This window comes from Paralichthys olivaceus, chromosome 3 (assembly GCF_024713975.1).
Source record: "Paralichthys olivaceus isolate ysfri-2021 chromosome 3, ASM2471397v2, whole genome shotgun sequence".
NCBI lineage: Eukaryota > Metazoa > Chordata > Actinopteri > Pleuronectiformes > Paralichthyidae > Paralichthys > Paralichthys olivaceus.
This window is the reverse complement of record NC_091095.1, coordinates 13,205,235-13,231,563: the sequence shown is the minus strand read 5'-3', so window position 1 is coordinate 13,231,563 and position 26,329 is coordinate 13,205,235. Positions and strand designations below refer to the sequence as shown.

At 41.0% G+C, this 26,329-nt stretch overlaps 2 protein-coding genes across 2 annotated transcripts; one reads left to right on the top strand and one right to left on the bottom strand.

The window, feature by feature from the left end:
- Positions 1–876: 876 nt before the first annotated feature.
- tnfaip8l1 (tumor necrosis factor, alpha-induced protein 8-like 1) lies at positions 877–16,138 on the bottom strand. Its single transcript, XM_020081458.2, has 3 exons — positions 15,866–16,138; positions 4,689–4,968; positions 877–3,259 (listed from the first exon to the last, which is right to left on the bottom strand). The coding sequence occupies exons 2-3, from the start codon at positions 4,958–4,960 to the stop codon at positions 2,971–2,973; spliced, it is 561 nt and encodes a 186-aa protein (XP_019937017.1). The 5' UTR covers positions 4,961–4,968; positions 15,866–16,138; the 3' UTR covers positions 877–2,970.
- Positions 16,139–18,067: 1,929 nt separating this feature from the next.
- Positions 18,068–25,087, top strand: cope (COPI coat complex subunit epsilon). Its single transcript, XM_020080413.2, has 10 exons — positions 18,068–18,233; positions 18,399–18,461; positions 18,576–18,676; positions 19,721–19,873; positions 20,181–20,234; positions 20,500–20,581; positions 20,891–21,046; positions 22,690–22,758; positions 24,245–24,319; positions 24,774–25,087. The coding sequence occupies exons 1-10, from the start codon at positions 18,132–18,134 to the stop codon at positions 24,825–24,827; spliced, it is 909 nt and encodes a 302-aa protein (XP_019935972.1). The 5' UTR covers positions 18,068–18,131; the 3' UTR covers positions 24,828–25,087.
- The last annotated feature ends 1,242 nt before the right edge of the window (positions 25,088–26,329 follow it).

Genomic DNA, 26,329 nt, shown 5'->3' with positions numbered 1-26,329 from the left:
GTAGTCACTTCATTATGTAGAAATGATAATTATGCCCCAGTGAAAGCTAGCTTCACCAAAATGTATTCGAGCCCTCAGTCACATCCACTGATAATCAAGTCATTTTGAAATTTTAATTTTCCGAAAGTGTTTGAGACGCGCAGACGGAGAGGAAAGTAATCAAAACTAATAAAATTCAACTTTAGCTGCACAAATCAAGCACTTTCAGCACTTACACAACTACAATAGAGACACTGTGAGCAGTAAAGTGGATGTCAGGATGTTTTTACTTTAATTGACATGAGAAGAGGCGGAAGTGCTCAGAGAAAACCACATGTGAGTCACATCTGAGCTCTGTCTCCTTGGTCACAACTCTCTTAACTCACCAGTGCATTTCCTGTTGTAACATGTTGTAATGACCATTGGAGGATAACTGGGCACTTGCTGCTGCAGTAGCCTTTCAAGTTTGCTGCAGGGAGGCGCTGCAGATGAGCTACAGGCCAAATTATCATTCCAGAGTCAAAGATTAAACTCAAACTGAATTCACGAGTATTACTCATGCAACGCTTGAGCTGCAGGCCGAGCTGAATGTTCAAGTTTACAAAAACAGACACAAGAAGTATTTCTGGCTCCCCTGCTTCCTGTTTTAACTCTGACTGCTGTGTGGGCCGGCGGAAAAAAATGACCTAAACTTTGAATTGTTTGTCCGTCCGATGGGGTTTTTGTGTGTTTGCTTTCATGACTTCCTAACAATGCTGGGAGAGGGAGGAAGGGATTTGGCCGAGTAAATCCAGGTCAGACTTTAGTCAGATTACCCTTCTGATCAACTGGAAAATACCCAACATCCGACGTGCAAATGGGAAGACCCTCAATGGAAAAAAGAAGACAAGAAATGTATTGTTTTAAAAAAGTAGATTGTATTATATTTGTCGTGTCTGGATACAATACAGAGAAACAAAAACAATGATATGTACATGAGCGAAAATACAAACATTTCACAATTCTTGATAGTAAAAACGCAACATGAAACATATGCTTCATTTGAGGGCTTTAGTTAAAATAAGTTGAGGCTTCGGCAGAGGTTCCTAATCTTTCAATCGTGGTGGATTTTGAAACTAGGGAGATTAAAACTTAACCCTGAGATGTGGGGGGATTGGAGAAAATGGCATCCAAAAGACAATTAAAGTCAACGGTTCTCAGGGACTTAGAGAAAAGGATTTCTGTCAAAGCCTCAGTCAGATTTAAACAAACAAGAGCAAACTCAGGGAAGTCGTGTAAGAGCTAAAAAAAAAAAAAAAAAAGGGACTGAAATCACCTTTGTCTTCATTAATCACCATTACCAGGGTTTTAAGTATCAAGTGCATACTGTTTTCTGAAGTGTTCCTCTCAGGGGGGAAAAAAATAAAGAGCATATTGAGTAGCATCAGTCACCTTATCTTTGGCAGAGCTGCTGTGGATGAAATAGAAGTTTCAGCAAACCTATCTGGAGAAGCACAGCGCTTATTACACAGCTCAATTTCCAATTCTCTCACAGGTATGCACACAAACACACACACACACACACAGAATACAAAATGAGGCCGCAGCACAAAACAGTCTCCCAGACAGGCTCAGTGATACAAACACAAAAAAAAAAAACAAGGAAAGATGGCTATTATGTGAGGTTTTGTGAAATGTTCCTTCACAAGGAAGAAACACAACAGCTTTCAGGCCATAAAAAGGATTTGCATTGTGCAAACAGAGATGGTTACGTCCATCACAAAACATGAACGCTGCCATGTGATGAAATGGAGGGACTAGTCGACGTAGGCAGGCTGCAGGCCATTATACCACCCCAGAGCTGGGAGCTATAATTGCAGAGGGAGAGTACAATCATGTTCTGTGTTTGTCTCTGCTCTAATAACTAGACCCGGCTCGGTCCACAGACACCGAGCTGCATGGGGAGTCTTTCTAGTTCATATCCATCGTATTTCAAACCAGAGTTTTTAGGATAAACACAACGCAGCTGACCCCAAGGCAACGACAGTTATTATTTTACAGATTTTTTCCTCATCTGATAAAAAACAATACCAGAGAAATCTTTGCACCTGGCGCAACGGTGTGCCGCTCCTTTGCTGCGATGATGAGCGCACAGTCAATGAGGCGCTTGAGTCAGCGCTGGGACAATTAGCAATACACAACACAATCAAATTCCTTCACGTTTAGGGTCCCCTTATGACCCAAATACTTCATCTTGGTTGTGGCGGCTATAAACCAGAGCGTTAAAGGGAAAACCGGGTTTATAGGTGCCTTCTAAACACAAGCCGAGCCTCTCTTACAAAGTGGAGTTCAGTGCATGATGGTGAGAGCTTCAAAATGCAGCCTAAGCAGGATTACTCGACCGCCATGCTTCACATGGTCTCCCTGTTGCAGGACAAGTACAGTACAGCGCTTGTTCAGGATTGAGTGCAATACTACTTTTAGGAAAACACAAAACAAAAACAGACTATTTAGAAAAGATGGAAATTCACTTTCCTTCCTCCTCTGGTGCACCTGGAAACATTGTCGTCCATTAAAAAGGCACCAAACAGAGATATAACTGGAGGCCTGTGCCTGAATTCATATCGTTTTGATTATGTCAGAGCACCGATGCAGTGCCCTTGGAATAAAGGAAAAAATGTTCAAGGCACAGTTGTCAAGGCTCCTACCCCTGAATATACTGAAGAGCATGAAGTTTTACATTCATTTAAAACAAAGAGAAAAATGCTGGGTTTTGTTTACTGTAAAATAACAGAAAGTCAGACGAGATAAAAAAACAAAAAAAAACAGACTTTGGAGTAACTAGCACAGAAAATTTCAGTGTTACAATAATATGCGAAAGACGCAAAAACAAACTCAACAAATGGAAGAATAAAAAAGTTCACGATTGTCACCTTAGAAAATAAATCCTACAAGATGATACATGAAGGGCGACTAGAGGTAAAGGTGCCTGAAGACGAGGCAAACGGGGGGTCAGAGGTTCCCGTCGTCGAGCATCTTGTTGACGCCGTTGCAGATCCTCTGCAGGTGGGCGCGATAAACCTCCGAGGGCCCGTACAGAGTGGCCAGGAAGTCACAGTCGGCAAAGTGATTGAAGACGTGGTTGACTCTCGAGTGGCTCTTGGCTGTCAGGTGGCGTTTGATGGCCTGGTGCAGCAGTTCCCGACACTCATTCAAAATGGCGCTCATGACGCGGCGGTCAAAGGTGAACTCTATCTGGTGGAAGCTGACCGCCGTCATGGCCAGAGTGTGGACTTTCTTCCTGTGAGACAAAAGAGAGAGAGGAGAAGCTGTCAGTTTCTAATTCTGACTGAAGCAGCAGACGCAAGTAAAAATAGAAAGTGCTGTCTTGTGAATTTTCTTTGGAAAAGTTTTACTACCCCCATATATCACTTATAGTATTGTCCTTCACAGCCATACATCTCCATGCTAATACAATCACTAAGCTGAGTGTTACTGTTTTAGTGGATGTAAAATGATGTAAAAGTCAATCTACTTAATTTGCTTCCATCAGCAGACAACAATGATCGCAACCTCCTGACACATAATTTAACTTTTAATCATCTTGCAGGAGCTCTTCATTGAAGTCACTTTAAAGTTAACATTTGATTAAAGAAATGTGTTAAAATTGATTCAAAGATGCCTCATGACCGAAATCAAGGGAACATATCTATTCTACAAACTCCTCAAAAGCACATAAGGTCTCTTTAGTTTGCTCTTAAGGTTAGAGGCTCGTGTTAATGCCAGCATTCTTACAGACACAGCAACATGCTAATATTTAGTAGGGGGTGTATGTTCAACATCTTATTTCAACATATTCGCACAGGAAACACAAAACAAAGCCAGAGAAATGGAATTGTTAGCTTTCAAAGGATTAGACGGGATGAGAGTAGTGAAAACCAGAATAGTGCATAAATGGATGATCCAAACTGAGATACATTGATCCCATGACTTAAACCAATGTGGGCCAGTGGCGTAGAGTGTGTGGGGGGCAAGGGTCCCTTTGCAATGATGACATATACGAGCACAGATGGTGAAAACAATACCAGTTCTGCTATTGATGTTGATAAAAACCAATTGTTTTAAAAGGAAGTTATGTACTTTAACCATTTCCTGACAAACAACAGCTGGGCGCTGAGACTTCCTTAAGTCTTATTGTCATGTAACTCAGCTTTACAGGTGTTGGTAGCTTGAGTTTGGAACTTTTGACCAGATGAAACGTACGTACGAGTTTTATATATGATATTATTTATATCATACATTTTTAAGTCAAATGACTGATGGAAATCATGTCGCTTAAAATGCATTATGGGAAATGCATTTTCTTCATTTTTTCAGTAATCTCAGCCCAAAAAAGTCACAGATCATAGAAAAGCTTATGACCTGAGCAAGGGAAACAACAGTGAAGCAGAGTACAGCAGTTATTTATATGAAAACAACAGTGACAACAACTCAAAAGATTCAGACACACACTCTGACGTGCCTGCTGAGCTGCCAGCCGGCTCAGTGAGTGAGAGAGATGTTTAAAGAGGGGGATTTCCATGAGTAAGAGCCAGCATCACTGCATGCCAAGGGTAAAGACTGACAGTTTCCAGGGTAAATACATGATTTTACAATACAAGCCAGCTTTACGCCCTCAAATTGTTTTAATGTAAAGGTTGTTGTTGTTGTTATTTCAGAATCCAGCCTACCTGAAGTTGTCCACTAGGATCAGCTCCTCGCTGTTGAATTGGTTGTTTCTATAGAGAACCCCCAGCTTCACCACCATCTTGATCAGGTTCTTAATGATCTTCTGGGACTCTTTGCGGTTTCGGGTGTACTCCTTGGTGACGCGGTACAGCTCGTCCAGCACTTCGCTGCTGGTGTCGTCAATGAAGAGGTTGGCCATGCTCTTGGTGGCCATCTTGCTCATCAGCTTCTTCTGCGCCTGCAGAGCCAAGCTCTTGGTGCTGAAGGAGTCCATCGTCAGGTCTGGGTCAAGATGAGACAGAGACAGGGAGGAAAAAAAGGGGAAAACGGTCCATGATTATACGGGACAAAAGACAGCTTTACCTCTGCCTGTTGTCTGCAGGTTTATACAAAAACTATACAAATGATTGTATGAAACATATGCAAAGAGAGAACACAAACATTTTGGCATGAATCCAGACTGCGTTATTTTACATTTTCATTTCCAGGGAATAAAGCAAAGATCTTGGATGAAAGAAATCTTTGAGTGGACTGATATCTTTGAGTGTATGCAATTTGTTGCAGGTGATTGAATATAAGGGGACTGTTGGGCCATGGTAGACTGCCATTCTAGTTTTTTTCTGCAGAAACCTTGTGAAATGATGTATTAAAACGTGTTTGTTCACCAGTGTCCTATATTTGACATAAAACTAGAAATGAAAGGAAGGTAGGCTCCCTTTAAAGTCTGCTTAAACCTTCTCATCGTGAAAGCATCGCCAAACTTATTACCCTGACAGCCGGCAATGTGTAAGGTTATTGCAAATAGCATCTACACTAATACTGTTTAAACTGCAGGGCCAAGAGCTGTCCCCTTTATCAGATAATAAGCAGTGGCAGCTGTCAAATTAGTCCCAGCAACCCTCTGGCTTGGAGCGTATATGAGGTAGTTGGTGAAGAACACGCCATAATGTGTGTAGGAGTGAAGTCAAGTTACACACACACACAAAGCAGAAAATGTCTGGAGTCTGGACTCCAATAATCTGGATACATTCAGTGAGCAAGTTGTGTGTGTGTGTGTGTGTGTGTGTGTGTGTGTGTGTGTGTGTGTGTGTGTGTGTGTGTGTGTGTGTGTGTGTGTGTGTGTCAGCAGCAGACCGACAGTGTCAACTCATTCATGGCGTGGCGGTCGCTTGATTTATGTATGATGCCGCTTTCAACTGCGTGTTGATGTTTGTGTGACAAAGCGGCATGACTCACTGAAAAGCTGCGCCCATGATGGAGGCTTATAAATAGTGTGGTGGTGAGGGGGGGTAGGTCTGCAGCACACCACATCATTTCATCAGCTGCATCTCAATGCACTCTGCAGGTCACTTCTACAGGTTTGTACTGTGTTTTTGAAAAATAAAACAAATCTACTTTCCCCTGCGCTCCCTCTTTCACCTTCACATATCAGATGTTTCCAAGAGTAGAGGAGAGTCGGCGGGCAACAGAAAACGATGATATTGGCTGCAGATATTCAAGGTCTCAACAGGATGAATAATAACGACTGTTGTGATCCTCTGACTATTGTTCAAGTTCCACTATCACATCAAAGTTTTCACCGGGGTCATATATCTCAATTTTTACTTGTTGGACAAGCAAAAAAGTTGGTACGGATATTCATCGTGCTCATACTATGTCTATAGTGATCCCCTTACATTTCCTCTAGCGCCCCCACGAGGTTGAAATGCTGTAGAATTTGTATGATCCCCAGGGGATGAACGTTTTTATTCTAAAACTAATTTGTCCAATACTTTGCAGCATGGATTAATTCCTGCGGAACTGTTATTTGTGTTTAGTGCTAATTTAAGTGTTTGAATGCAAAACTAACACAATGAACATTAGCTACTATTCCTGCGGTTATTAGCATTGTCAATGTTCTCATGTTGGTGCATATCAGTAAACCAATAAATCAGAAGCAGGACAGAGTCCAAGTCAGAGTTCGAAGAGGAACTTAACACACAAATAAATAGAGAATGTGTCATGATTTATCGGATGTTCACTTTAAAAAAAGGTATTTTCCACATAGACAAAATGTGTCAATCTCGCTTTTTTCCTTTAATCTTCTTGCCAATGTCTATTTTAAATAATAATTTTCCCATTTTAGCGAAAGTTTCTGTATAACTGCTTGTTTTTAAGAGAAGATTTAATATTTGAGAATTCATTTGTTATCTGAAAAAGGGGCTTAAAAACACATTTGTTTTCTCAAAGTGAGGTTTTGATTATGGAAACCTAGTCTTTTGTTTGTCCGTTATCTAAATCCATACGGACCAATGTGAAAAATGATAACCTAGCCTTACTGTGATGATTGCAAGTCATCAAGGAAATGCATGAGCAAACGTGTAGAATCACTTCTTCACCCAGGAAATAAACCAAAAAACAGAATCAGCGGTCCGACCTTATTTCCTCACTCTCACTATAACACTAAATGCAACCCTAATGGGTGGCTGCCAGAGTGAAAACAATATAATTATATTCAAGCAAATTGTTCCATTTATATCACAATAGGGAATTAATCTTAATCCACATGGAAGCCACCCTGAAGCTTAACTGAGAATCTGTGTGATTGTCAAATTGCCTATCCACGGGCTGGAGAACAATAAAAAAAAAAAAATCTAAAGCAGGCAAGAAATGCTATTAGTGAGGCAGACAAAATGAGTGGTGACACATCCCTGCTGGGTGACTTGTGATTTTTACAGTTGTTGGTACTAGAAGGCAGCATACGTCTGTGACTTTCATTCCCCTCTCCCCCTCGCTCTCTCACTGCAATGCCTCTCCAAGAATATCAATAAGACTCCTTAGAGAGAGTGTCAGCAGGACGCTTCCCAAGGAGCAGACACATGGGGAGAGGGAGAGCAAAGGCACAGAGATAGAGAGGAGAAAAAAGAGGAGCGGGTGTGTGCGTGTGTGTGTGTTATACATCAATCCTAAGATATCAGGAGGATGTAGGTGGCTGAATGAGAGGTCATTTATACACCGTTTCATGCTGAATCTAGTTTTACTCGCTCTCTCCCTCTCTCTCTCTCTCTCTCATTGCAGAAGCTGGAACGTTTCGGTGGGCCTGTGCCCATGATCGTAAACTTGCCATTTGCACTTGCAGAAAATCTTGATCTCCTGATGCAACGTGTGTGAAATGCATTACAAGGAGAAAGACACTAATGATTGGACAGAAAAGAACACCACAAACAGAGCTTGAGATATATCTCTATGTGAGGGGCGACTGAAAACAATCACTTAGTCCTGCTGTCACCCTCTAATCACAATGGTCCTCCAGAGGAGAATCGCTCACAGCAACACTTAGAGAACGTCTGCATTTACCTCTCCCTCCCCACACCTCTGCTGATGGATGTCAGGGAGTTTTTAAAAAGTGCAAAATGGATAATGGGCACATTAAGAAAAGCAACTTCTTTCTCAGATTGGAGGGCGATTTCATCGTGCTCATTATATTCCACTCTCGCTGAGGACCAGAGCCATCATGGCTGTCAGCTGTGGATGAAAAAAAAAAAAAGGAGTCTTTCATATCCATGAAAAACAAACACTTTTAACATAGTTGCACTTGTCTGTCTGATATTTCACTTTGAGCTGCAGAGTGATATTAAATGGCTCTTATCTTCAGCATAGAGGGGAATCCTTACTGTGGCCTTTGCTTCCCTCCTTCAACTCCCCATGGCAAGAAAACTAAAGGCTTCACGAAAAAAAAATCCTTAAGGGACAAGTGCTCCAAGTGATGAAAGGTTTTTTGATCATGGAATCATTTTTTCTTTTTTTTGGTGACTTTGCAGCATCAGAGTGCATAGTGCCAAATCTAAATGGCCTGTGCGGTCCGGTGCCCAGGGACCGTCTGGCCAACCCTGACACAGCATCTCCATAGTATTTATAGAGGGAAACTTTTAAAGGATTTAAGGCAGAACAAGACATGACAGCGGTTCACACTGCTGTGTCATTGCAAAAACACACAAGCCGCAGCCACCACAGCAAGCACAACATCTGCACACTCGCACACATGTATGCCTACATACTGCTGATAGGCCCGGCTTTCCGAGCAGATGAAATGGAAAACAAAGACAGGCTGTGGCAGCCAACAGCTCCTCAATATAATTACAGCAGACAAGCTACAATCTCATCAATCTGCTCAAAACAAGCCAGCAAAGATTCACTCACAATGACAAGTGTGCAAAAGCTGCGAAAACATGACTCTGTGGAAAATGAAACCAGACCCTACACAGTGTTGGATGGATGCCTCGTGACAGTGAGGGAGGCTGGGTAATTCTCTCACCCTCCTGCAGGTGTCTGTGACACTCTAGTAAAAAGTGGCAGAAAGAGGCTGATAAAGAAATAACCTAGATGTTAACAAGGAGCAGGGTGAGGTGAAGCTGGTAGGTCCTTCTTTATCCAGGTTTCATTTGATTTGCCTCTTTGGACTTAAGGCAGGTAAAGCTGATGTGTATTTAAGGAAAGGGAGAGACGACTACTTACTGTCATTTTCTTCTAAAACGTTTGACACTGATGAGGGAATGAGGTCTGCAACACATCTGACAACCTAAACACACTGTACAACTAATTTGCTACTAATGACCCCATTTAAAATATATTTAAAAGCCATTAAACGTTTACTTAAAAAAATATATGACCGATTAATATACATCAAGCCTGCAGAAAGTGATTAATTCCATTGATGAGTAATCTGTTAATCATTTCTTTTATGGTTTGATCATTACTTTAACTTATTGATTTTGAACCTGTGGATTTATAGGTTAAATGGATTCAATTTTTACTTTAAGATTGGATTTATTTCTTTTGTGTTGCTAAAAATCTGTTAGGAATCTAATTTTGGGAAACTTACTTAATTGCTTAGCTAAGCATTAAAACTGGAAACAACTCCTCTGGCTCTAAAGGTAACAGTAATCCAACTCGCAGTGCCTCTGTAGCTGAATAATTTAAACATTTGATCTCATTTGTTTGACCCTATACAGAAACCGATGTGGTTTACGACGGACTATTTCTCAGCTGGGAGCAGTAATGGCACCAAAGCTCAGCCAGCCAGCTGCTGCCTGTAACCTTATATTTTCCTGACAAATATGATCGTGGTGTCTGTCTATCTTCTCATCTGAAGCAAGAAAATGAATCAGCATTTTCCCCAAAATGTTGAAATATTGCTTTAAACAAAACAATCAGACTAGAAGGACAAAACAATATATAGCTGGACTGCTCATAACTCATATTCATACCAAACCTATAAACTGTGATGAGGGTCTTGACTTTATTTCTAAGTCTAAGAAAATCTAAATGCCAAGAGATGTATTTAAAATAGTGTCATAATATGTTGGAGCTCAAGACTTCGCAAACAAATGCTTGGTTTGTCGAAACAACGGTCCAGAACACAAAGGTTAAAAATTTAAATTTAACATTGATTGATTTTGATTGAACTATCAACTCCTTCAGTAATAGGATTTTTTTCTGTGACATTCAGAATTGGTAAAAGCCAAGAGGGGATACTGTCGTCAACACGGACATTCCACACATTCCATTTCATATCAAATGTCATATGTATTGGACGTTCCGCTGCTCATACTTGGGACTAATCCAACATGATGTGAACGGGGGCATTGAGCAGGATCAAGACTCTGGTTTCTACATCCTCTGTACTCACTTGTCAGTCAAACTAAAGCCGAGGTGTGACATGTGAGAAAAGGCCAAACATTGGATCCGCCCACTCTGAATGATGCCATCACACCTCATAAGGAGGAAGAGGCCGCCATGCCTGAATAATATTCCCACTCCAATACCTGCTGCCAATCCAGACAGATCAGTGCCTACTGTGAACAGGCAGCACAAAGAGAAAACTAATAACAAGTGTGATGTTAAAAAAGCTTTAGCAGAGAGTGTAGATCTTTACATGACACTTCATTCTGTAAGTGATTGGTTGATGGCAGCAGAAAGCGTCAGGACTTTTCTGCTCTTCAGGGATCACTGGTCACATGGACCAGGGCACTGTGACCCTGAAAGAGACGGCAGAGGAAAGCTTCACTGCTACAGGGACAGAACCAATTACTGTCAACAGCTCTGTGTTCTGCCGTGTACTCACAGTGACGTGTCAATATTTAGATGCCTTATTAATGTTTTCTTCTTTCTTTCTGGATTTTAGTCCTTCGCATCTTCAAAAGCATCAGCCTTGGTTACCCAGATGTCCAAGACATATACCTGAGATGTCCCCAATTGGAGTCCAGCCGATGACCTTTACCATCTGCCTCTCCCCCTCTATCCCTCCCCGTCTCCTCTCTCCTGCTGTTTCCTGCTACTGTCCAACACATGCAAATGTGTCCTTCCAACCCCAGAGAAACAAAAGCTCCAATGGGTGGATCCTTCTTGAGCCAACCTATCCCAGGATTCATTGCTGTGTTGAAAAAATATTGTGCAAAAAGATAATGCCTCAACTCAACCAAACAGCTCACGAAAACACATGTCAAAAAGACCATGGGGCTGCCTGCTTCGTGGGCTGCATAAAGTGTCGTCTGAAGGAGGCAGCTCCTCAGTTGGGGACATGGCTACAGGGTAACTCAAGACAACTTTATTTGTGTAGCACCATTCATCCAAATATGCAGCAAAGTCCTTCACTGGATTAAAAGTTTTTCACTTTTGGGAACTTGACAATGGCTCACATTCATTTCCTGAAGACCGAACCTAACCACAACCCTTACCCTGACCACTAACGTGGTACAAATAAATGGTGATGCAAAAAACATGATTAAGAGTTCAAAACAAAAGCAACTTCTTTGCCACCTATTGGTTTGAATTCCCACAAGTAAAATGTCAATGTGTGAAAACAAAGTCTATGGTAAAACTATGTTCCCTTTTCTAGCGCCAATCAGAATAAAAGCCAAACAGCAATGAACAGCTGCCAGAAAAACAAAATGAAAGGAGTGGATAGATTGAAAAAAAAAGGAAAGGCCATGTTTTTTTTATTACGGATGTCATTATAGAATTCTTATCAGGAAATCTTGAATGAGACAAGTTCTTTCTCCAGACACTCCCCAGCTGCATGATATAATCCGCCTCTGATTTGAGAAACAATAGACGGTCCTGGTTGTTATATAAGGTACATCCGTGCTTTGTGTTCAGAGAGGACATGTAACCACTCAAACGAGCTGTACAACTGGAACCACTCCACTGTTAGGGAAACAACAGCAGGATTTCAGGACAACCGAATGCTCCAATTTCATCTTCCATCAAGTTTTGTAGTGTTCGTCTCACTCTTCTCTTGAGATGTTGCATAACAGAGGAGGCGCTGACTGCTAATAACAGAGCCAGAGCTGGGAACGTTGTGTGTGCTCACAATTGGACAATAAATGGCAGGCTTAAAAGTTTGTGTAATGGCCGCACTCATCTAGTCCAGTAGCTCTGACATGAGTGCTGTATTTTTCATCCAGTACAGATGCATATCAAATATGGGCACACACTACATACATGCACGTATGCTCTTGATTTTTTTTAATGATGCTTATGTGCTGGCGTGTTCTCATCTTCCCACACAGCCATCATCTGTGAGGATGTGTGCGGATCCGCTGAGAGGAAGCAATCTGTGCCTTTCTCTCAGACACCATGCCCCATCCAACCCTTTTTTTAACAGTTTTCTTAGAGCTGCCAGAGCCCACTGAACAATTAATAATTAACACATCAGCATATAAAGGATCGTGGATAAATTATTCAGCCTGCCGATTTGGACTAAAATAGACCGCAGGCTAGGAGGAGAGTGCTACAGCCCAACAGGTTGAGCCAGGGTAATGTGGGCCAGGGATAAAAGATGGAATATCAGCAAATACAGTATGATACAGTGGCTGAGCTGATAATTTCCATTCAGGAACAACAGTCAGAGTTATGCATGTATAATCAGGCTGGGAATACAGTCACTGCTGCGCTTCCTGAGGGCCAACACAACACCACACTGACAACATTTGCTCTAGAAGTGAAATTTTAAGTGGATAGTTGTTTGATCATTATAACTGAACATATTTCAAATAACACAACTGTTAATAGAGGAAGACTGATAAAGAACAAACAGCAAAAAGGCCATGCCATAACTTCACTTTGACCACCATGTCCAAGTTTTAATTGCATATTATTTACAATATAATTAGCATCTTAACAGCACTGAAAATAATGAAAGACATAATCAAGGTGCTAACTGGTGCTTGAGCTATGACTGATGTCTGGGCCTATGACATTTTAATTAAGGCCACCATAAGAGCAGGGCACATTATGAGTAATTTTCTCCACCTCAAGCCCAGAGAGCATAATTTGTTCACTTGGTATGTTAATGGAATGGCAAATACCAGTGTGCCTGGCTGCAGGAACAGCAGGGATGGAGCTCGGCGAAAACAGGGGGGGCAATCTGAGAGGACATGACTGTGACTAATATATGACTCAAGTGGATCTCGATTGAGTCTGGCTTATTGGCCGATAACACCTTCCCCTCACTCTCTCCATTTCAAACAATGCCGTGATATCTGCAGGTCATGCGGCTCCGCTCTTTGAGACGAGGCCACATGCCCAGGGTGTTTTGGGTTTCCAAGGAAACTGGAGGCCACCTGTGTGTGTGACTGAACTTTGCAGCCTAGTCGAAGCAGGTCAAACACCTCTCTCGTCGTGTCAATGAGTTACCATGGATTCTCCGCAGCAGGAGCAGTTTCCCGGGCACTACTGCCGCAATTTAAAGCCCCTGCCCTTAATAGCATGGCACGGGGAATGTCTGGCAACGTGACTGTATTGTTCTTTTCTAAGGGATGCTCAGGGAAGGGATCTGCACAGATACAGTTACAGTGAAAAACACATAAATGAGGCTTATCAGCCTCTGTCTAATCCTGCTGGGCAGCTATGGCATATTTGTATTTATTGTCTTCAGAACCATATTGTGCTGAGACAATGACGAAGGCATTGTGAAGCACAAAGCTATGATTAATGATGAAATGCAAATAATCATTAAAACCAGTCATGGATGAAATCTAAAACAAATGGACTTTAATTGTACCTCATTGCACTGTAGTGCGCTTTCATTTTCATGCTGCCCAAAGCAATGGACATGAATTTGATCAGTTAAGGCTGGATAGGACAATCATTATTTCTATCATTGATTATCATATTAATGAACCGATTCATCTTTTATACAACAAAATGTCAGAAAGCAGTTAAATATGGTCATCACAGGCTGAAGGCAGCACCTTCAGATTGTTTATTTTCTGACATATTCAATTTATGATGAAGACGTTCCTTCATTAAAAAAAAAGTCACAAGCCAAAAAATACTAAAATAAATTTCAGGAAAAAGATAGTGAGGGAAATGCTCGTCTCAATTTCCAAGGAGAAACCTTGAAATAACCAATTACCCCACCAGCAGTCCAAAACCAAAAAATGAACAATTACACAAGGATATAAGCAGCACACACAAAACAGAGAAACTGCAGCTACTTTTTTTCCCCTGAAGTGAATCAATTGTCAAATTAGATGATAATTCATTTTCTGTCAAATGACTAACTATTTCAGATTATTGAACCTTTATGTCGACAAAAAGTTCTTCAGTTATTCCACATTAGTCATTTTGGCCTTGCCTCAGCTCACAGCTTCTCAGCTGATGCTAACAACTACAACAAAGACACAAAGGAAGCCATGGCAACTAAAACAGAGTGGGATGAACAAAAACACCAAATTATCTCACCGCAGACACAGCTAATGCAAGGGAGAGCAGCAAACACCAACTCCTAATCCAAGGCCATAATTCAGACGGCATGTCTGTTGAGGCTGTGCATGATAATGTGCGCTACGACCTGCCAGAGCCCCGGCTGCACAGTGACGCTATTCATCCACACTCCAGCCTTGTTCTGAAACTGGGCTTTACGATGTAAACACAGCAATGTGTTACAAAACATATCAGTGTTTGCAAAACACACATCTTCACCCTTTGCAGTCTTGGTTTGCAGTGGATTACACCTGGATAATGTGGAGGTTTACTTAGTGTTTAAACAAGCTGGGACAAATAGTGAACATTGGAGAGTTCGTACAATACAAATCACCATGTAACACATAAGATTCTACAGAATTTGTTTTTATTACCCACATTATCTGGGTTGCTTCTAAATTCTGGATGATCGACAAATATTTCAGAACATTTTGAAATGTGAAATGACACAAACAGCGAGTAGATATTTGACATTGCAGTTGTGACATTCACCAAATGCAGACCAAAGCACTAGAATTTGAATGATATAGGTGCATGTGGGTGTTCTACCCAACCAGACAATCACAGCTTATCAATAACCAATAAAACCTGTGTGATTTGAAAAAACCTTTGTACAGTTCATGACCTCACAGGTCTTTGGATCTAAACCCGACCGATCAGACGCCTGATAAAAATCAGCCGATATCAGCTTTTCACAGACATATCGACATCTGCGTTTCTTTTGTGCCGATACGAAAAAAACTTTATTTTACAGTATAAACAAGGCAGGAATGTCTGTTTAAATATGACTTCCTTCTTTTTTCTTAATTCACGTTGTTAATAATTGCATTTTGATTTATTTATTTAGACTAAGATTTATGGTTTAACATTAAAATATCAAACCTTGATTACATTTTTCGTAATCAAGGCTTAAAGATGACATCTTGGGAATCAGTGCTAATTTGTATATTTTGGTATCAGATATTTTTGAACTCCCCAATATCAGTATCGACCTAAAAAACATCCATATTGCTCAGGCTGTACTTCTGATAGGAACAGAAGCAGAACTAAGCTGTCAGCCAGTGAATACTCCTCTTGTGAAAGTGTCCCACTGAGTCATTACCTCACAAAGCAGTTCTAATGGTGAAATGACCCCTCACTGCAGCCATGTTTGTTGCTTCATCATCAGAATCACGTCCGAGCTGATAAGCAACAGACTTGACCCTTACTTCCGCTAACTTCCTGAGAAAGATCCAGAAAGAGAAGAAACCAACAAACAACACAACACCGACTTCTCATGTGTGTTGACCGCGGGGGAAGCTTTAGGGGTCACACAGACCCGGGGGGTGAGGTGCCTTCGGGCCTGTGATGAAGAGAAGTAGCCGTGGTGTGGTTGTTGTCAGTGGATCAGATGTCTCATTAAAAGCGTTAAGAACCGACATGTTGGACTCACCTCGGTGGAGTGTGTGTGGAGCGAGATGTCAAGTTAATGCGGAGGAAAGCTCTCAAGTCCTCATCCTGGCAGCGCAGGGAGACGTCGCTTCACAGCATGTTTGTGCTCGTTGTGTCGGGTTCTGCACGAAGAAAATGTCCTCCTCTGCTCTGTAACCGGGACCCAGGCACAGATGTGTGAATTATTCAGTGTTCTGCTCTCTCGCTGGTCAGATCGCTTACAAGAGTTTGTTGTAACTCGAGTCCTCCCACTTGTAAAAAAAAAAAAAAAAAGTTTCAAACTTGAGTGGGACCTGCACATCAGCAGATTGATGGAGCTCTGGACCAATGGGGGAGCAGCGAGTGGGCGGGGCGCCGGGCCAATCAAGCCCAGGCCGAGAAGAAAGAAGCGTTTTACAGCCAGCACATTCCCAGCCCCCATTTAGTGTTTCCAGGAATTATCCTGATCCACTCCGCGCTCCGTGGGGCTGGAAGCGTCCCGGAGGAAACGGTTCTGTGGGAACAATGAGCAGGAACTGTGTGCAGCGGTGTTTCTGTCCGGGAAGGGATGATGGAGGGACCTGTTGATCATCACATGTTCTTTTCTGCTGACTTACATCACCAGTTACAAGACGCTTCCAAAATGTCATGTTTCCATAATGTGCATGTGGTGATCTCCCAACACTTCACCAGCTTTCAGAGCACCTGGTGTGTGTGTGTGTGTGCGCGCGCGCGTGTGTGTGTGTGTGTAAGAGAGAGAGAGAGAGATAATGTGTTTGTGGGTATGCGTGTATGTGTATGAGAGAAATAGTGTGTGTGTGTGTGTGAGAGAGAAGGGTGCGTGTGTGTGAGAGAGGGTGTGTGAGTAGGCGTTTTTGTGGGTATGCGTGTATGAGAGAGAGAGAGTGTGTGTGTTTGTGTGTGTGTTAATGGGTGTGTGTGAGTGTGTGTTTTTGTGGGTATGCGTGTATGAGAGAGAGTGTGTGTGTGTGTGTGTGTGAGAGAGGGTGTATGTGGGTGTGTGTGTGTGATTGAGAGAGAGTGAGTGAGTGATTGAGTGAGAAAGAGGGGGGTATGTGTGAACGTTTGTGGGTATGTGCGTTTGTAAGAGAGTGTGTGTGTACTTGTACTTCTATCTTTGTGAGGGCTAGGGAATGTAATATGTCAATGGGTGTCTTCACTAATATAAAAGTGTGTGTGTGTGTGTGTGTGTGTGTATGTGTTTCACAAAGAGAGGGGGACTTTTGTCAGCGGATGTTTTCAAGAGAGAGGAAGTTTGTCCTCCTCTGTTTAATGAGGACACCGGAATTCCCGCGGTCAAAACAACCTTCTTGCAAAATGATCGTTGTTTTGAACCTGATGTTCATGTATAGTAGTGATATCATTCAGATTGAACCGTGACACCTCAGGTTCGCAGTGATAATGAGCCGCACACTACGCACACCAGCAGGTATGTCTTGTACTGTAAGTACAAGTGTTGTGTTTCTGGAAGTCTGTCATCATAATAAGAAACAAACCACTGTGCCAATAACGTGCTAACCCTAAAGCACCTGCAGTGGTCGAGTGGAGCTGGTGCGACCTCTAGTGGAATAATGTTTGTCTGCTCTGATGTCTCACTAATGGAGATATACAATGTGCAAAATGTAAGTTTAAGCGAAAAATAAAACGGAATGCCTGGATCAGAAACACAGGGAGAAGAAAACAGTATAGTAGTATTAGAATGTCTTTGTATATACATTTATTTTAAAGATAAGATAATCCTTTATTAGTGCTGCAGCAGAAAGGGTCAAAAAGATGTGATAAGTTACATGCAATACTTAAAATAAAAGAATATATAGAAATATAGACAAATATGAATGTAATTTAAGTACATTATATACAGTGTAAAGACAGGAAGACATATACATTCATTAATTTTTCATATTAGCTATCAAGCTGTCCTGAAACAAACACATGTATACATCACAAATTACTACTTGTATCTAAGTTGTTAAATTGTGTTTTTTGTCACAAAACAATGCTACCCTTATCATATATTTGAAATAACGTAATTGTTGATTTTTCCCACAATCAACTACAAATCATAATGTTATAAAATATGTTTTATTGAATCACTTATCAACGATACAAACACAGGAACCTGTCGAGGACATAAACATTCTGCTGACAAGGGAAACATTTATTAAAAATGATTTGCACATTGTTGAACTCCATCTCCCACAATCCTCGGTACCAGGCAGGAAGGTGACGTGTTTTTACTACGTGTCAGGAAGTTGTGTGTTGTCAACATGGCGGCGCAACAGAATGATGTCGATGAGCTCTTCGATGTGAAAAACGCTTATTACATCGGTAGTTATCAACAGTGTATTAACGAGGCTCAGAAGGTGAAGGTAGGTGACGTATATCAACAGCTGGTTTGTCCATGTTGTCCCTCTCTGGCTCACAGCAGCCCACCCTGCGCTTACGAGCTAAAATGCTAACTGTTCTAGCTAATGTTTTGTCTCGCCGGAGCAAAACGTGTATTTAGCTGCTGCTTGTGTGTTTTGTCTTTGCAGCCGTCGTCCCCAGAGAAGGACACTGAACGGGACATGTTTTTGTACAGAGCATACATCGCCCAGGTGAGCGTTGAATCCATTCAGCTGAGTTTCATGTCGTCAGCTGTGAGTTACTGTTTATTTATCACCATCATATATTCCGAACGGCCTCACCCTGACCTGTTGTGATCTGTGTAGAGGAAGTACGCCGTTGTCCTGGATGACATCAAGAGCAACTCATCACCTGAGCTCCAAGCTGTCAAGATGTTCGCTGAGTATCTGTCAAGTGAAGGCAAAAGGTAAGAGCCTCCATCTGACGTTTACATGAACGTAGAGCTGAACAACGTGGGTAAAACGTAACATACACCTTGGTCAGCATGCTGTACTGTATGCTGGTCAAACTCAACACTTCCATTCTCAGGTTTAGCTACTACTGGGACAATCATATTCAATGTGTCTGACTCAAGCATCAACTGATGCAGCCACAGTGCTTTCAAAGTGCTGCCATACAAACCAGTAGCTGGTCAGATTTCCCTTTAGCCCCAGTGAACCCTCAGGTTTGCCTGTATCATTGATTGCAAGGCCAAAACACTGGATGAGGCTGAGGTGCAAAACTGAAGTTATGTCCCTAACATCCGGTGCTGACCGCTAACCCCTGCTAACATCTACTGGTAGTGGGTAACTTAAATTGTGCAGAAGACCTTCTAGTCCGATATTCTAAAATGAACATTGAACTGTGGAATTGAATGTTTTACCCTTTGAACGTGGGTTAAACGTAACATGGAATATGTATGTATATATAGTGTATATAACATTATATCTGTACACCATTAAGAGAAGAGTGCCTGGCTAATTCCACAAATATTCAGTTTTTTCTCTAAGCAGTACACAAGCTCAGGCTATAGGTACAGGAACAACCAACAGTGCATTGTAGTGTCTACGCTTACCCTCAGATGCCCCAGACAACTTCAACTCTTCTGCGTATTTCACCAGTATCCAATAGGATGCAAACACCTACATGTTGCATAGAGAGTGACAGCAATCCTAGCCATTCATGGATGTGCTGTTAGAATGGGTGATGCAAGTAGGGAGAGGTATATGCGGAAGCTGTGGGAGACATCTTCAGACTTGGGGGGTGACAATTGCTGATGTTACTTTCTTAGCATTTCTTAGCAAGAAAACAATCAAAGTTTAAATGCTCAATATATCACCCAATGTAATGAAGAGATTACTGAACAGCATTTCTAGCTATTTCCATGTCTTCTACCTTTGTGTGATTGAAGTTTTCTCTTGTGTTTTAGATACTCATTGTCTAAATCCATTTACTGCAATATTTTTTGCAGGGATGCTATTGTTGCTGATCTAGACAAGAAGATGGCAAAGAGTGTGGATGCTGCCAACACGACCTTCCTTCTCATGGCTGCATCCATTTACTACCATGAGATGAACACAGACGCTGCTCTGCGGACTCTGCACCAAGGAGAAAGCCTGGAGTGGTAAGAAGTGATCAATTTTACTTAACAAGGTCACGAACATAACTTACCTCAAATAAATGTAGCTGCAAAGAAAATAAAAATTGTTCTTCTATTCATCTATCAAAAATAATAAAGCAAAAGCACTGTCAGGAAAGTTTTTCTTCCCACAGAAAATGAACCATCTTTGCAAATTTTCCTCGTAATATACATATCATTTTGTAAATCTAGATTCAGTGACTGCATCTGCTCCTCATTACTCTCTGTTTCTTAACTTTGACGACTTGCCTGATACTAAGCAAATCGACCCATTTGTTTTTTTATTTTTCAGCATGGCCATGAGCATTCAGGTGTTGCTGAGTCTGGATCGTGTTGATCTTGCAAGGTATGGAAGCAAGCACTGGAAGATTTTTATTGAACTTTTGGGTCAGTGATTTCGAGAAATCTTAATACCATCCATTTGGTAGTCACATCTCTAATGCTGTCCTTCGTAGGTGGACATATTCTTTATTGTGAAACCTCTTAAAACCTACACTATGTGTGGTTGGGTCTGAACCTATATCCACAAAAGCAAATACTTAATTTTTGATTTGGAGCAGTGTTCCTCTAATAATGACCATTTTTTTCTCTCTTCTCTTCCTCATTGACAGAAAAGAGCTGAAGAAGATGCAGGAGCTGGATGAAGATGCTACTCTGACCCAGCTGGCCACAGCCTGGGTTAATATTGCTGTGGTGAGTGGATAATATCGACTGATTCGTAATTAAAAGCTCTACAATTAATCATTTGTCAACTCCTGTACATAATATAGTGGGTTGCATAACAACTCTGTCTATACAACTTAATGAAGTTCCTGCTCATCACATTATACAGTATATTGCTCACTTTTCTTGCCAAGCAGTGGCTCCACCTGACACCATTAAACAACAGAACAAAAACAGTCAACCACCAGAGGTTATTAACTTTTCAGCATGGCCACTGACCTACACACAGACTATATTTCTTCTTGCCTTCACTTTATTGCCCTTTGCTTGTTGTTTAAGGGTGGAGAGAAGCTGCAGGATGCCTACTACATTTTCCAGGAGATGTCAGACAAGTACTCATCCACACTGCTGCTGCTCAACGGGCAGGCAGCCTCTTACATGGCCCAGAATAAGTGGGAGGAGGCAGAGGGAGTGCTGCAGGAGGCCCTCGACAAGGTTAGATGAATCTTTGTTATTGTCCTCTCACATTATCAAATACACTGAACACACTGGGGTGTAAATACATGGTTTATACATGGAACGTTTTTTATCCAGACATTTTGATATGATGATATTCTTTAATTGCAACTTTCGTATGTGTCAAGCTAATCTAAACATCCACTCTTTTTGATTTCACAACTTGAAATTAATGATCATTATCATCATATTTTTGGCACTATGGCCTTCATTAATAGGGAGGAACCTAAACGTGAAAAGGGGAGAGAGAGCGGGGAAGTCATTCAGCAGAGAGCTGGGTCAGAGGAACCCAATCTGTGGCCGCTGCAGAGGACTCAAGCCTCAGTATATGTACTGTTATTGGAAATATCAGCCAAGGGCAGTACATTGGGTGCCCCAGGCTTGTATTTCTAATGACATTGAGAAATGGAAATCAGAAATAACTTCCCTCAACCACATAATGTTCAATTTGGCAAAAAAAAAAAAAAAAAAATCAACTGCTTGCATTGTAACAGCAGATGGCTCCACACTCACTCTTTTGTAGTCTACAGTTATTGTGCTCTATTGATAAGTGGATGAGGGTTGACTTGTGTGTGTGTGGATATGCACTGCTCTGTGGTTGTAAATGTTACAGCTTTCTGCAACAGGTTTATTGTTAATATGAGGCCTGAGTTAGCCAGACAGTGAGTGAGGGGACTGTGAAATGGCTTAAAACTAAATCAGCTGTTTAAGTGATCTTAAGGGAAGCTTTTTTCAGCGTCTGAAATGCTTTTATGAAATACACCATGTTTGTTATCCTGGTAACTGTGACAACTTGGTAATCCTGCTTTATGAGGTATATGAGACCCCAGGTTTTTTGGTGCTTTGTGTGATACTTCAGTATAAACTGCTCAGACAAGGAATAACCATTACAAAGTAATGATTTTATCTCTTGCCAACTAAGCATGCAGAACATGAATGATGTAGGAGCTCACATTCTACAGAGCTAAACCAGACAAGTAATTTCATGTTGATGAATGAACACTTACATGCAGAAATCTACACTTTTGGTGCAACTCTTCCACTTCTCTGTCATGGCAAGTGTTAATGTTGAATTGGATCACTGCACAAAGACTTTCTGCACCACACTCTGCTGCACATATAACAGAGGAAATTAAGCTGTTTTCAGTATTGTATAAATGTACTTCTCCATTTCATCATCTTGCTCCAAATTCTCTATTGAGCAGATTTTTCTTCTGCATCGAACCTTCGCTGCTGTGAGCATTTATACTTGTGTCTGTGTCTGCCAGTGGGGTTTCAACTCCACTGTCAGTTTTTTTGTGAAATTCCAACAATGGCAACTTAAGTTGAATCGTTTTGGAGCTGGGGCTGATAAATGTTATTACTTTTACTGAAATGACTGCAACACAGAAAGCAGAGAAGATGGTGTGTATGACCACTGATTTGACTGAAGCAGAGGGAAGCTGAATTTTCTATACTTGCGTTGAGACGAGCAGTTACATTTCTCTGAGGTGCACGTTAGACTGCGGTGTAGTGTAGTCACCTCATCGTACCTACAGCATCAGTTCTATCATCAGAAGTACAAACTGACCTTTAGTATCTCACTGACTTGTCATCTCTGTCTTTCTGTTTCCTACTTATAGGACAGCAGCCACCCTGAGACGTTGATCAACCTCATAGTGCTGACTCAGCACCTGGGCAAAGCTCCTGAGGTGAGACTTTGGACTCACACACTAACAACCTCACCGTCTTGACAGCCTTCAGATTTCCACTTTCCTATGGACAAGCTCAACCTCGTTCAATAGAGCATATGACTGCAAACTTACCTCTCAGCAGTTTTGTGTTTTCGCTTTGATTAAACCAGGCAAATGCATTCAAGCAAGCAATTTCTTGACTGTTTGTTTTCTATCATAGAAAGTGTCTTCTAGGCATATTTCCTAGTTTAATGCTGTGTGTGAGTTTTACACCCTGGAACTCAGAGTTCATGAGATAAAGACTCAATAATCATAGACTTGATAGCAATGCAATATAATTCTGTCCACTGACTAAAAGCGGTGTGGAAAATGTTACCAACAGTGATAACCGCTGATTTGCAGATCTCCCTCAAGGTTAACTGGAATTATATGGACAATTTTTCATTAACAAGCCTCATCCTCAAAAGGCAATAACCTTTGAGAGGAGTTTTAAAGAGAAATAATGTAGAGGTTCAAGAACTGTTAATTTAATCTAACAAACTAAGCAAGTTGGACACTTTCAAACACAGATGAATTAATGGAAATTTACAAAATCAGAACGAATAACCTTTGCTGTCTTTGCTAGTTGGTCGTACAGATATTAGTTGATGGAAAAAAAACAGGTTTACTTTTACTTTAAAGATGGTACACAGCTGTCAGCCAGATAACAGCTGGAGCAATGTGTGACCACATTCAGCTCAGGCATGTGGACGAGGCCCGCTGGTGCTATCATTGCTAATGTTAGCCACACAAGGCAAACCCATGTGACATCTTTTACCCGCAGATTCAGGTCAGCAATATTTGAAGTACATCATGGCCTCAGCAAGAGTTTGACACAGGTCACTTAGTTAACCAAGAAAAGTTGAATTGAGGGCAACCTTTTTGTAAATCCATTTTCGACCTCATTCAGGAGGTTTCTTCAGGTCTGACTGGTCCATTGATGTCACTGGATTCGTTAGTTCTACTGTCTGATGTAATGTCAGCTGTTAGAGTTCACCTGAGGCTCAGTGTAAACAGCTGTTGTTTTGGAATCGCATGAAAAAACAAAGTGGCTTAAATGACCCCAGAGAGATTTAATACTTGTGTATCCCCAGGAATCAGTCAGTACTGAAGACTTCTCTTAATAGGTCATGAAACATCTTCAAGTATTTAAAACCAAGTCCAGTTACCCTTGATTCATCTTTTCTCAGATAGATTTTGATCTGGAATAACTGAGAATCTTCACAAAGAATTAAGCTGTGTTTGATCATATTTAATTGACAATTAACTGTGTACAGACACAAATAAACCTTACATTTTCACTGTGTGTTTTCAGCACCTGAAAAATATTTTTATTTGGAAAGCCTTCATAACCTTTATTTTGTTCTACTGTTAAAACTTTAAAACTGTGTTTAGGTAGTGTTTTCACTGTTATACACTGCTGTCATTTTATATTTTAAAGTGATCCGTTTACTTCTGTCCTCAGGTAACCAATCGGTACCTCTCTCAGCTGAAAGATGCACACAGAGCTCATCCATTCCTCAAGGAATATTTAGCCAAGGTAACTTGCTTGCGTCAGAATGTGTAACTCATTGTTCTTTGTTTGGCTGAAATTGCCAACTGTCCAGCAGTACTATACTGATTGCTTTTGAACTTTTGTAATAGGATTGGTTATTGATACAATATCAACACATGAGGAGAAAATCAGGAAAGAGTAAACATCACTGACATTCGTTGACAAGCCTTTATAACCTTTACTCTGATGACTTTATCACCTGGCTTAGTTGTTTTGATAGTCGGGGAGCAGGTAACCTTGGAGCAAAGCCAACGAGAGCGTTAAACTCTGAATCTTTAGCCTTTACTACACATAGTCACACACAAGTCTGCAGATGTACATAAACATGCTGAAGTGGGTTATAGCATCACCAAACAAACCATGCGATGCACAGCTGTTGCTACGGTCAAATGTTTTCCCTGGTGTCCAACAATTTTTTCTGCTCTTTGTTTTTCTGCAGGAGAACGAGTACGACAGACTAGTGTTGCAGTACACCCCCACTGTTACAGCGTAAGACATCTGCTGAGATGCCTGTGTCCCTCTCACACACATACACAAAATACAATATTTTGACATTTTTACTTGTAAGAAAATTTTGCGTAAATTAATCTAAGGCTCTAAAATTTAAACCAGACTATAGATTCATCATTTTCCTGGGTTATAGATGACACCCTCTGTATGCATTCTTTCTAAATTTGCATTTCTCCTATGGAAATCGACGCATCTGTGTAAAGTAAGCATTCCTTTGAAATGGTAATAAATGTTTAATACGTGTGATGTGTTTAAAGTATGGTTTATGATCCAATAAAAAGGGGCTGTATCTGCAGACTCTTAAGAATTTAAAGGTCCAGTGTGTAAGATTTAGTTGAAAGGGATCTTTTGGCAGAAACTAAATATAAAATAATCGTAGTGATCTTTTTACTAGTGTCTAATCATCTAAATTGTAAAAAAAATGTTTTCTTTACCCTAGAATAGACCTTTTATATTTAAAAACTTTGTACATTAGGAGCAGGTCCTCTCCACAGTTTTTGTGACAACTGAAGGCTGCCACAGGTTCTCTTTCATGTTAGGAAGGGGAGGGGTGAGGGGTATTCAGCTGCAACATGCAACTTCACCACTAGATGTCACTAAATTCTACACACTGAACCTTTAAGTCAGGGCTGGATTTTTATTTAGGAACAGTTGGGAACTGCCCAGGACATTCAGATCCACAGGGCCCCAAAAAACTTAGGATTCACTGTAAAGTCTTTGGGTTTCTTTGACATAATTTTATCACTTTATCAGAATATTCTTTCTGATGACTCCTCTGTGTCCCATCTCATGGAGGAGGTCATGAGGAGGAAATAAGCCAAAAGTTTTTATTGACCTCAATTGTTTTGAATTGTTTTATCAACTTACTAACAAAGAAACTCTGTAGTAGCATCAATCCATTAAAAGAAAACTGTAATGGTGAAATCAACAAATATTTTACATTATCAACATGCTGTATCTGACAGTGTTTTTTTAAAGTCAGAATTTATGAAATAAATCAGAATTTAATGTTAGAAAAAGTTAGGGCTTCTTGGACTGTGCAGTGAATATTGAAGGTGATGGAAGCCTCAACATTGAGGTATATAGAAAACCTACAAACACAGATCAATATTTACAATTTGACTCACACCACCCACTGGAGCATAAGCTGTTTTTTTTTTTAGAACCCTGCACCATCGGGCTAAGTCTGTGCCCACAAGGTCAGATGGTAAAGAGAAGGAACAAACACGTCAAAAAAGCATTTAAAGTATGGTTATCCCAACTGGGCCTTTGTCAAAACCACAAAAAGGAGAAACAGAACAGAAAGGGAGGAAAAGAAGGATCAACGGAACAACGCTGTCATCCCTTATGTGCTGGAATATCTGAAAAACAGACACCACATCCCAGTACATTTCAAGCCTACCAACACTCTGAGGCAGAAACTGGTCCATCCCAAAGAGAAAACACCCAGACATAGGCAGAGAAATGTAGTATATGCAGTTGAGG

Bases quoted from the DNA above. Each gene is read 5' to 3' on its own strand.
- cope (XM_020080413.2), top strand. From the start codon at position 18,132: ATGGCGGCGCAACAGAATGATGTCGATGAGCTCTTCGATGTGAAAAAC. The intron at 20,235-20,499 runs GTATGGAAGCAA...CCTCATTGACAG, and splicing joins GATCGTGTTGATCTTGCAAG to AAAAGAGCTGAAGAAGATGC. The intron at 20,582-20,890 runs GTGAGTGGATAA...TTGTTGTTTAAG, and splicing joins CCTGGGTTAATATTGCTGTG to GGTGGAGAGAAGCTGCAGGA.
- tnfaip8l1 (XM_020081458.2), bottom strand. From the start codon at position 4,960: ATGGACTCCTTCAGCACCAAGAGCTTGGCTCTGCAGGCGCAGAAGAAG. The intron at 3,260-4,688 runs GTAGGCTGGATT...TTTGTCTCACAG, and splicing joins ATCCTAGTGGACAACTTCAG to GAAGAAAGTCCACACTCTGG.